Source organism: Chlamydotis macqueenii, chromosome 4 (assembly GCF_036417535.1).
Source record: "Chlamydotis macqueenii isolate bChlMac1 chromosome 4, bChlMac1.mat, whole genome shotgun sequence".
Classification (NCBI taxonomy): Eukaryota; Metazoa; Chordata; class Aves; order Otidiformes; family Otididae; genus Chlamydotis; species Chlamydotis macqueenii.
The window spans coordinates 5,374,810-5,386,890 of NC_141559.1; the positions used below are offsets into that span (position 1 = coordinate 5,374,810).

General features: G+C 45.0%; 1 protein-coding gene across 1 annotated transcript in view; it reads right to left on the bottom strand.

Annotated features, from left to right (window-relative positions):
* ANTXR2 (ANTXR cell adhesion molecule 2) overlaps positions 1-12,081 on the bottom strand; it is a 104,095-nt gene that overhangs the window by 50,168 nt on the left and 41,846 nt on the right. The window contains exon 11 of the mRNA XM_086746949.1: positions 291-369. Within this exon, the coding sequence (XP_086603075.1) occupies positions 291-369 (79 nt within the window). The remainder of the gene's footprint in view (positions 1-290; positions 370-12,081) is intronic.

A 12,081-nucleotide genomic window follows, 5' to 3' on the forward strand; every position in this document is an offset into this window, starting at 1 on the left:
GGATTCTGAGTGTGTGTCACAATACAGAGAAAGCAATCTAGCACACACACACACACATATATATGTGTATGCACCTAGACCTTAAGAAATGGTGTATCGTCCAGTTCTGTACATCCGGTGTGTGTCTGCACAGGTGTACTCTTTAGGTGGGTGGGTTTCTGCACTCTCAACATCCTACAGCTCCTGTTAAGCACTAAGGCTCTCTGCACTGAGAGGTCACGCAACAGCAGAAGCCAAAGGGAAACTGGATTTCAGGCTGTCACACGGAATGGGGTTAGCCAGTTACTTACACACTCTGAGGCGGTGATTGTCAATGAGCTGGACATGAAGGACTGCCCTTCATTCAAACTCACCAAAACTTCCAAAGTTCTGGAAAGAGAAAAAAAAAAAATCAGCAGCCATAAATCACTCACTGAAAGAGCGCACACGTGCTATGGAAGCACTTGACAGCCAGCCCTGTTCAGCAGAGGAAGCGTCCAGGAGAGGAAAACGGGGCTCGAGGCCTCCGACCTGCACTGGACGACAGAAGTGACTTTACGCATGGCAAAACTAAGGGGATTGCTTTGTGTAGGTACTCCTAGAAACCTCTGATGGCTTCGACATGATCAAGGTACTGAGCTGCTGCAGGGCTGGACATTACAGATTTCAGAAACTTGTGTTTACTCTTTTCAGACTGAGGTTTCTCTTCCTCAATTTATGCTGCTTAAAATGAGTACAACAGCCTCCCGTGGGTACGGTGTTCATTACTATTGGCAAGTAATTTTGGTCACCTCAATAGAGTGCTGAGTAGAGAATATCCCTTTTCTATGCCATATAGCATAAAATATTCCAAAAAGTTTTACATAAGATAAACTGAAGTTCAGCTGTAAAAATAGCATTGTTTTGTCTGTTCCACACACATCTCTTTAGTCATACACAGACATTACGGATAAAAATGTCGGATAATTATAAATGGTCAAGACTTTCTATAAATAGAACATAAACACTGCGTACAAATAGTGTGTGGTTTACATTCTACAAATTAACCCTAGAAGAAAACAACACATGGTGAATGTTAAACATAAGAAGACTCTTCAGCTTCTCTGGCTTGGATTCCGAAGATTCAGACAGTTTATATTATGCATAGATGTAATTAAATAAAAATATAGATATCCATGAACTAAAATGATTAATCATTTATACCATTCTTATATGTCATGAATTTTTATTCTGGCACAAATGCTTTAGTCAATATGGAGTTCAAAGCTATTTTAACTAATTTGGCTAATTTCTGTTTCAGTTTTAGTAAAAATGAAGTTGCTTCCGCTAAACTAATTTTTAAATGATCTGTGTTATGAATAATTGATCTAACAGAAAGAATAATTCTCATTTACTTCTAATTATTACTGGAATAAGTGAACCAGAACAGATAAAAACAAAAAATTAATTCAATTCCCTTCCAACGCGCTAAATAAAGCAAACTATACCAAAACTTTTGTTAGTGATGAATTTTTTCTATGTGATGCTTTTTTTCCCCCCAATGTTTTGCTTTGCCACTTTAATGAGAAATGCATGATAATTCCACTCGAGTTGGACTGGCAAAACAACCCCATTGCTTGCAGTGGGGAGGATTTCACGCCGTGCCTTTTCTTGGTCAGAGAAAGCCGTAAGTACTAACGGTGCTGCTGCAACACAGCCCAAATCCTGGCAGGTGTCCCTGAAGAGATTTGTTTGTTTAAACCCTTAAACCTCTGGGAGATCTGCGCATCGTAAACACACCACACGAAGCGTTTTCCTGCCCACTCACTAACCTGCTGCCCAGTGACATTAACGTGACTCTTCCCGGCCGCATCCTGTCCTACCCTGGCCATACCACAGCATTAACTGTGACTGCACTGGGGTAACAATCTCGGAGTCATGGAATACCTCAAGTTGGGAGGGAATACCTGAGTTCAGCCCATAAATACTGAAGAACCCACAACATTTTCAGTTCAGTGAGGCACAGATTCAAAGGGAAAGATGAAGCGCTCAATGTCTCATTTCCCCTGCTAGCCCTGTCTTTTTACAGCGTGACTTGGTGTGGAGCCTGTGGCGGGTGCCTCCGAATTTCGGTTACGCCCGAGAAAGGGCATTCATTGTGGTCATGGTTCCTGAACATAAAAGCTGTTCAGCCTTTCTACTTTTCCTGACCTTCCCTAAGCAATGGTGAGCTCTTTCCCCTGACTGGGATTATCCTGCGTGGTTCAAAGCCTCCTAGCATGGTAAGAACCCTTCCCACTGCTCTAAATCCAAATGTAGTACATCCAGTAAATCTGATTTTTAAATTAAGCCATCATGTTCTTTAAGAACAAAGTTCCTTGTATGCCTCCTGCACTGACTGTATTTCCAGTCATCTTTTAACTGTGCTCAAATACAGTGCAGGTTTTCCTCAGCTCTTTTCTCTTTGGTTGGAGCCATTTCTGTAGTCTCTTTTTGGGCAAAACTCCCACTGAGATAAAAAATAATTCTGCCTGTGCACTAGTGAAGAACTGCTGGATTTGGCCAGTAACGTCTGACTGGAGTTGCTGCCAGCCACTGGGGTCATGTTTCCCAAACACTTTCAGATGCTCGCTTTTTCCCCATTTCTTTTTTTTTTTTTTAAAGTGAATGTGAATCTCTGATTTCCTATGGGATTTTTTTCTGCTCTCCAATCAATTCCCTTTGCTGCCTGGCAGTATCACCCCTCCTCCTGACCCGTGCGTGTTCCTGTCAGTCAGGAGTATTTTCTAACATCAGTTCACAATGTTTTTTACCTTCTGGCAGTTTGTTGATTTGTGCAATGTGCTACCACGAGTCCCAAACCTAGGTGAGTGAAAAGGAAGCTGCGTCGGTGGCAGGCTGCCTTGCCAGCCCTAGCAGGCACTATCTGAAATGCCACATACGCGGGCTTGTGTGTGTTTCGGCTGAGCAACTTGGAAACAAAACGCATTTGAAACTGCAGAAGAGAAGTACAGTACTGTTGAAGCATATTCTCGCTATGCTAGCGGTACCTCTAACTGCTACTCGTGTTAAATTTCATTATCGTGTATAAGGCGGCCTACACAAATACCTGCTAAGTCCATAAAATGATAATATACATTATTTCATACAGATCTTCCTAACAGTAGGCTTCCACATATCCGTCAGATCATCAGGAACCAAATGTCCTCATTTGCAGCAACTCTCCCGACAGCGACAGCCCCCAGGCTGCCCCCCGACACCCCTGAGAGGTCTGTCAGCGGGAGCGGAGGTGCGCGTCAGGGCTGATCCTGTGGGTGGGTACTGCAGCGCACTGACGTGCTGCGTGTCACACTAACTGCTTCCACGTCAGAGGGACAGCGTATCTTGGGAGTCTCTGCACCTAAGACTTAGGTGTTGGGCTTTCTTGGCTCACATCTTAGAAAAAGTCCAGGTTTCAAGCAAGACTTAACATTCAATCCCATTAAACTTCTCACTCCGTTTCCCCCTTACGCTTTAAAGCTTGAAGCAAAAGTCACTCTTTTTTTTTTCTGCCTTCCCCATGTCATGCAGCAAACTACATACTCCTGCTGCAGTACGTATTATTTTCTTAAATGTATAAGGAGTGTTCTCTCTTGCCTTCACATGGGACATCTGTATTAGTCTTTCTCTCGCAGAGTTCTGTAGCTACCACACTTCACGCTACTTGCCCGTGTGAGCCGGATGAGTCCTGGCTGAAACAGGCAAGGTTAAACACTCCAGAAGAGCATCTTAGCCCATACAAAATAAAAGGATCATTGCCCAGGTATCTTGTGGAAAGTACCTCTAGGTAGTATGAAAAATTTTGTAGAATAGCGAAGATTTCTAAGTGAACCAGTCCCCATGTTTACACGTCACTGTTTGCAACACAGAGCTGGCCTGCGTATGTCCACTGACAAGCTCCGCTCAAACAGGGATTCCCCGAAGGACTGCGATGCGCTAACGTTATCTCTGCTGTCTTCTACTGGAAAAGGCAGCTTTGAATTCCAGCCTCACCAAAAAAACCTTAGTTCGGCTGATGTGCTGTACAGCCCTGAGAGCTGCCTTCTGGCTCCATTCCCTACCGAAATATTCCACCTGGGCTTTAGGAGAAAACCAGTGAGTAAGGATGTCTGCTACCTATTCTCTTCCGAGACCTGGCCAAGCCCCTGCGGGGCGGTGGGCCAAGCGGGCAGGGTCACCGGGACACAGCTCCGGCGTCTTAAGCTCTTTGTCTTCACTTCAGAACACAGCCACGCTCAGGCACCAGGTAAATTACAATTAAACAACTCCTATTAGAGTCTGTGAGTTGGTGGAAACAGATCCTCACAAGTGGCACCAAAATCTCAGTCCAGCAAAAACGCCCAGGAAGAAGCTTGCCCTGAACCAAACAGACGCGTACTGCGGGGCCTGCTCAGGCCAATTCTTACAGACAGTTACTAAAGCGGGGAGCTTACCCCTGTTTTTAGGGGATGCCACCGAGCAAGCTCCTGTCACCCTCACCTGCTCCTCGCTCACAGCAACACCTCTGTATGCCGTCCCGGCAATACAGACGGCCCCAGAAAAGGGCACCGACAGCACGTGCACCCACAGCTCGCCGACTCCCACGGACTGCGCTAAGAGCGGCTGCGGAGTCCCTGGCGCCGTGTGCCACCGCGCTGCTGTCAGGCTGTGCGCTCCCCCGACGTGCTGCTGTCAGGAGGCCTGACAGATATCCCAAGTAGCAGGCTCACTGAACACATCAGCTATCAGCGCTGATACGGTGAGGGAGGAACAACCAGTCTCCCTCTCAGCCTCCATTCTGATACACAGCTGCAGGGATGAGCCACTTGAGATTTCATGGGAGTTGATCATACTCGCTCAGTTCTAGAAGCTACAGAGTGAACTCACACAGATAATTATCTCATCTTCAAAAGGATGAACCTGTCAACATACAAAAATCACTTCTTCCTGAAATTGTCGTGTCTGTAGGGTATCAGAAACATGGATTTTTTTATTTCTTTCACATCCACCTGTTTGATGGGCTGTGTGTACTCCTGATTCACATAAGCACTACCCCTTCAAATGCGGAGTTCCAGACACTGGCTGCCCTATTCCTTCTACTCACTCATTCACAAACATCCAAGAGAAAGAGCTATACATAACTACATCTAGTGTTTACTAGTAACTGTCCACGTGTGAGGCTTTTAGCTCAGCACTCTGCATAAACTGCAAATATTTTGAAAACGAGATGACATTCAGCAGTGATTCTATCTGGGGCACCTTCATTTCCCAGTGGTGACTGCCAGGTTCCTTCAGAAAAGCTGAAATCAGCTAAGAGCTGAACCAGCCTGTGTCACCAGGTAACATTTCTAAATCTTCGGACCTCCGCTGATCCTTTTTTCTGCAGACTGGAGGAATACCATTTAAAGGGCTATGAGACTGCAGGTTTTTCATGACAGCCTCAGCTCACTAGGGAAGAAGCAGCGCAGAATTTGGCCAGCTGGCCGTAAGACCGTACCTTCAGTCTCCTGGTGGAGCTGATCAGAAACGCCTCAAAAATGTCTCCACAGGCACTGAATGCCTGGATGTGTAAGTCTGTATTGCCACATCTCCCCGTAATTATTTATGCGATTTACATGACTACACCCATAGTATCTTAATTGTTTTCCAACGACTCAAGGAAAATGGCCTCTCCTTCGGCTGAGGTATGCAGAAAGAGCGAGAGAAAAGAAGAGGCGTCAGCGTCCCACCCTAGCACCAAAGGAGAGACCTTGCTGGCGCGTGAGACCCATGTCTGAACCTCACTGTGCTGGATTTGCAGTGAACCTGGTCGCACCCCAACAGCACAGCCATGCATGGCGGGGGGCGGACTGGCCCTGAGGGAAACCGGACCTTTGGCAGAACCCTGTACTTGCAAGGAGAGGTTAGCTAAGATACTGATACTAGTTTCATACCAGCACAGAACAAAACCAAGCACGAGCTCTTGAAAGCTGCTGCAGAACAGAGTGTCTCCTCACCTCAACCCTGATTAGAAACCCACAAAGACTCAGGAAATGTAAATGTTGATGTTGCTGTAGCAACCCAGGAAGGCATCCTGCAATGCCCAGCCAAAACCTCACCTCTGCTGTGTGACATGCTCTGCGTGGGTCGCAGTGTGATCCTACCCCTGTGCACATGGGATGGGGAGGCAGACCCCGAGGGTAACAAGTGGACGTGCTAATAATCGAGGCCCACTCACCCTGTGCATAGATACCCTGGCCCTCCTGCAGTTATACCCCAAAACACAAGGCATCGACCAGCTTCTCCATGTCTAGCCTGACAAACACCGGCTGCGGGAACAAGCCTCCAGGGACAGGCAAGTGCAGCCCTTCACACTGCTCCCCAAACCCGCAGAAGCGCCCAAATTCAGCATTGTTTTAAGACTTTTAGCCAGTCCTATCTTCTGACCACTTCTAAGCCAGCACTTGAGTACAGTGGAATCAGAGACAAGACAAACCTGAGCTACCCAGCATGTACAATTAAGATGCTGTGCAGATGTTCACAAACTCACTGCTGTCTGTGTGCCACAGGTTCAATGTGCCATTTTCCAGCAGTCCATACTTTTAAAGCTATTTCATCGTAACAGGAAAAACTGTGGGGTTTATCTACAGTTCACAGCCCTTGCTCAACGTGAGTTTCCTATATTTTGTCTGTGAAGGATCACTTTTTGGATGGGAATCAATCCTGGAAAACTTAGTCCAAAAAGAGCTTATAAAACATGTTCTTATGTACGACCAAAGTTAACCACAAGACTCGTGACTTTAAACTGCATCAGTCATGGCCCACTGGCCATTCTAATAAATAATTTACAAAAAAAACCCCAATAATTGCAAGTCTTTCTTTCCTTTACATCCACTGCCATTTTACTGTTACAGAAGAGGAGCGTGGTCCAACGGCCATATGTCAGTACAGCTCTGGTCTGAAGCATTTCATACCCTGTGAAATACGGCTGACATTTCCATCCACGGTAACCTATTTGCAAAGTATTCATTTCCTCCTTACTTTATGAGTATCCAATAAAAGACTGCCATTTTATGACCCATTAAAAAAGATGAAAAAATTAAATAAAATTGTGAAAGACATTTGCTGGAAGTAATAAATAATTTACCTCCAATTTTCACGCACTGAAAATTGAACTGGCAACTGCTCAAAAAGTTATTAAAATTATGGTGACAAAGGTATTTTGGAATCAAGTGCCAGCACTAAAATAGCTAAAATGCTGTATGTAGTGGGAAGGAAAAAAATAAATCTATGTATTTCAGAATGCTTTCCCTTTAAAAACCTGCCCCCATGAATTAATATCTAGCTTTATTACTCAGTTAATATCAGTAAGCCAGTGGCGAGAGTGTGTGTGTGTGTGTGTGTGTGTTCAGACGATACCTATACACACACACACGCACCCACGTGTATATTTATACGCATACAGCAATCGCACACTGGAGAGTCAGTACCAGCGGTGGAAGAAGGGTTTGTTGGCACTAGCGATTTCAGTGTGACGTTTTGCATGCCTATCACTTTACCCCCCACGTAACACACTATCCCCCACACAACAGCCCGGCAGCACAACGGGCTGCCGCCGTGGCTGTCCCTTATTTTGATGGTCACCTGAAGGATGGGGAAACTGGAACCCACTGTGACTGACAATGGTGCGTTCAGGTTTTTACCACATAGAAATATTCACCGCTGTTCACAGCTGCAGCAAACAAAAAGTGTCATTCCATGCAGGTATTTCGTGCTTTAGTTTGAAGGAAGAGCTCCACGGCCAGACAATACTGACCTCACCTCAGGAGGCAGACTGAAATTTTCGGTGCCGAGGAGGCAGCCTCAGTCGTGCTACCCCTCATTCTGTGCCTGAAGGGTAAAAAGCAGGCGTAGTGGCACACACAGGGAGACAACTGCTGCTCAGGTACGGGGTAGGGGAGACAGCCGTAGGACTGTGAGCGATGGTGATGATGTCTCAGTGGGATCAACGCCAGTCTCACTGTATGGACACAGGGGTTTCATCTGACCAACGTGACTTACTTTGAAATCGCTGGCAATTATTTGCTGGGGATACACCAGGTATTTACCCACCGATCCTCACCACCCAAGGCCCAGAGCATCCTTTCCCCTGTTCCCGGTTAACAGACACCCCAGGACTACAGCTCTGGCTCCCTGCAGCAGGAGGCGGCAACCCAACGCCATGGAGGAAGGCGTTTTGAGACCATGCTTCTGGTTTCGTGGCTGTTCCTAGACCCAAAGTGCCAGGTGCCTAAGGCCACAGCAGGTTCCCTTGGAGCAGGGCTACAAACCTTGCCTGCCACTCAGTGCAGTCCCGCTGTGCCAAGGGCCATCTACGCCTGGGAAGCACGGGAAACAGTATACTCGAGTCGATGGGGACAGTCAATAATCTGCAGTTAGGGTCAATGGTCAGAGCTGTTTTCCTCCCACCACCCACACAGGCATAAAAAGGAATATTTAATTATTTTTCTGAGGCTACCAAGACTTGCACTCAATGGAAATGGTTGTGGTGTTCTGGGGTTTTGGCACAGAATTAGTACAAACTCTGCCCTGGCGCCCACCTGCCCGTTCTTTGTGCGGCTCAGCACTGACATAAATTCAAATTCCAGCTCCCTTAGCAGCCCCTCTTGTCACCCCAGAACTGCCTCGCGTTCTCAGCACAGGGTTCAGTATGCTGGCTGGCTGGGCTTGGCTTTCCATGGGAAACGTGCTGGGGAATTTGAAAGAACTAGAAGGCAGCAACGACTTAGCTCCGATCTCACAGAATCACGGGAACCTGCAGTAACAGGGTATGAAATGTCATTATTATGTTAAATTAGTCTATTAATTCAGCCCAGGATACTATGTCCACTGCATAATATCAAGCACTTAGTTCTGCTCACGCACTTTCCTAATGCTCTGGGAACACCGTGTGCCCTGCTGAGGAACGAGAAGGACTGCAGCAGAAATTACTACTGATCTTAACACCAGACCCATATGTCTTAGGAGCCAGTTAGCCTATGCAACCCATTGAGGATCCTTCCAGCTGTGAATAGTTCCCATTATAATCTAATTGTGTCAAACTAAATGTATTTCTAAAATATTTTCAGAAGTTAATATTTATAACGGACATTAAGCCTAGTCCAGCTATATTTTTTATTTCCCCCTACTCAAGTTTATTTCTCTTGCTATTTTGGAGGGGGTAGATAGCACTATGTATGTAACCAGTGATCGGTAACCATACTCCTCTTGATTTTTGTTGGAACAAAGTGGGAAGAAAAAAAATGTAAGTGCTGCTGCTGAAAATAAATGCTAGGTGTGCATGACTTTGGAAAGAAAAGAATTAGTCCAGGTGGAAGAGGACATGATTCACAGCAACTCTCTTTACCCAGTGCTACTGGGGAAGAACAGCTGTTGACATTGAAGGATAATGTTATTATCAAATCAACTGGCCTAATTAGCCACGCCTACATCCATGATGGAGAAGTATTCCAGTCACCTGAGCACAGAAGCTCTAGCATGAGAACAGCAGGTGAAAACAACCTGATCTGATTGTTTTCCTACCAATCTGTGAGCACATCACATGGCTGACAAGGGTAGCAGGAAGTCAAAAGGGGGTGAGGATTCTCCTTTTCTCTTCCCCCGGGCGTTGGCTATTGTTGTGAGCTCTGTATTAGAGAACTGCTGAACTGCTGTGTGTGGGGCGAACAGCGAGGCTCTGGGAAGGCTTGCAAGCCCAAGGAAGCCCGGTGTTTCTCCTGATGGCCAGTACCTCCTTTTGCTATGGTGGACTGCCTGTTCTTTATCGAGCACTTCCAAAGATACAGTCAGTTACTGTGAGGTAACTACTCAAGTGGGGTTATGGTGCCTCTGCCTTTTTATGGTGATGACTGGGGTTGCACAGAATGTGGAGTATTTCAGTCAACAAGCTGCTTCTTAACTGAGAAATGCTATTGAATCCTAACTGGAATTGCTCCCCTTTTCTCTAGACAAGTTGCTGGTCAGGCAATGTTAAGTTGCAATGTAGTTTATAGACTGAGAAGGAGACTTTGTAAATGGGTCCTTAAACCTACGCTTGAATGCTTAAACAAGTTTCCTAACTTTCAAGTGGCTAAGTACTCATGATGTGCATTGCCCACTGCTACACTAAGGAATCATTTAGTTGTGTGGCCAAATGAATCTCTTGATCGGTTGTCATAAAGGTTGTGATGAGGCTATTTAGTTAACAATACCCCAAAAAGAAGGTGAATGCAATTTGTTAGTTGGAAAGAGAACAGAAAAAACTCAACACACCACATGAAACATTAACCTCTTCTTAAATGACTCTGAAAGACACACAAGTCTAACCTGTAGCTTTCATGCAACTTGCCTTCTTTGGCACTTTTTCTCTGTGCTTACAGCATGTTCCCCAACATTTTACCTTTCTCAGCCAAGGAGAGTAACAAAAATAACAGCAACTCCAGCCACAGCCATAGTAAGCAACAGTAATCATGTCATTCATCTGGTTTTTGGGTCTTCACTTCCTTGTCACAAGAAAACTCAGTTAGGATACACACAACTTCTCTCAGTACTCCGTAGGGCAGACAAATGAATGTTCTCCTCAAATTAATGAACCTGATGTGTTTATTCAGACAAGCTGATAACTTTGTCATCTCGCGTGTTTACCTAGATGCTCTGGAAATAACCTGGTTTTGTGAATTTGAGTATTTGCATGTAGCTTCTGTGGGAGATCCACCTGGTGTGACTTGTGAAGAGTATCATATGTTTAGATTTACTTTGTAATAACACATTTAGAATTTTGTAGTTTTAGATACTTTGTATTTTCTTTCCATCTGGTAAAAGAAATGCAGAAAGAAAAAGGCTAATTTTAACTGAGGATTGTTACGGAATTACTAAAGAACAGAGCGCTGAAAGGTCGTGATGTAGGAGGAGCACGGCAGTGATTTTAGTTCTTAAATATGCGTGTGGTAGGCAGTGTGGCTGGTGGATGGGAACTCTCGGGTGTGAGAGGTATCACAGTGGCTGCAGTGGTCTGTTATGCCAATGCTGAGCTATTAAGATGTAAAAATGGGTGCAGGGTTAGGTCTAAATATTAGCTTACTGCCTGCTTGTTTCCTTAGTGCTTGCAGCATTAGAAGGAAGTAGAATTGTGTAATGTTAACAATAAGTTAATGACACTTTGTGTGTGGGGATGTAAATCTGCTTATCATTCACACCCAGCCCCCACTCGCAAGCATTTCCAAAGGCACTCATATGCCTCCTTTGAGAGAACTAATGATGCGCTATCAGCTCTCTTCCTATTTAGATATTTCTTTCATATTTGCTTGAAGAATCAGGCCAATGTTTTTGAAAGCACATTTAACTATACCATATGCCTGCTTAAATCATCCCTATCAAACAAGTTGTAGGATGATGCTCTGGTTCATTCTGTTCTGTTTTCCCTTCCTTCACAATGTGTTTATGTATATTTATCCAATTTGTGCTCTTCCCCTTGCCAAATTGCAGGTTTGAGATCTCAGCTATGCAGGGGCAGCTGTGCTATTGTTGATGCCTTACAAAACAAAGGTCACAGACCCAGCAGTATCACTACAACTAATGACAGCTGCATGTTAACCACTATGGTCCAGGCACAGACTGATCAGGGTTCACAGGCCCTCAGGAATAAATCTTACCTTGCCCTGTGGTAAGCAAGGACTCAGGTCTCACTTTTTAAAAGTAGTTTTTGTGCAAATTAACCTCTTGCAAAATATCCTGCTGTTTATTTAATTTATCGACACAATTCCTCCCCCTGGGGAAAAAAACTTAAAACAGCCTCACCACAAAAAGCCAAAATCTAAAAAAAACCAAAATAACAGCTGAGTTGGAAGGAATGATCTCTTCTGCATGGAAGTCATCTCAGCTTTTTCACACCTCTGAGACTGATAAGAATTACCAGCTGCTCCAGCCTAGGATGCTATTTGACCACCTAGAGAAGTAGGCTACCACAAGATGACATTTCCTTCAAAAGAAGGTTGTTTCCAAACCTAGCCCAGCAACTCCAAGCAATGAAACAGCAGGGCGGGACTGTTTGAAAAGCCCTTTGTTTGGGAGGAGAGATCAATCTGCCAG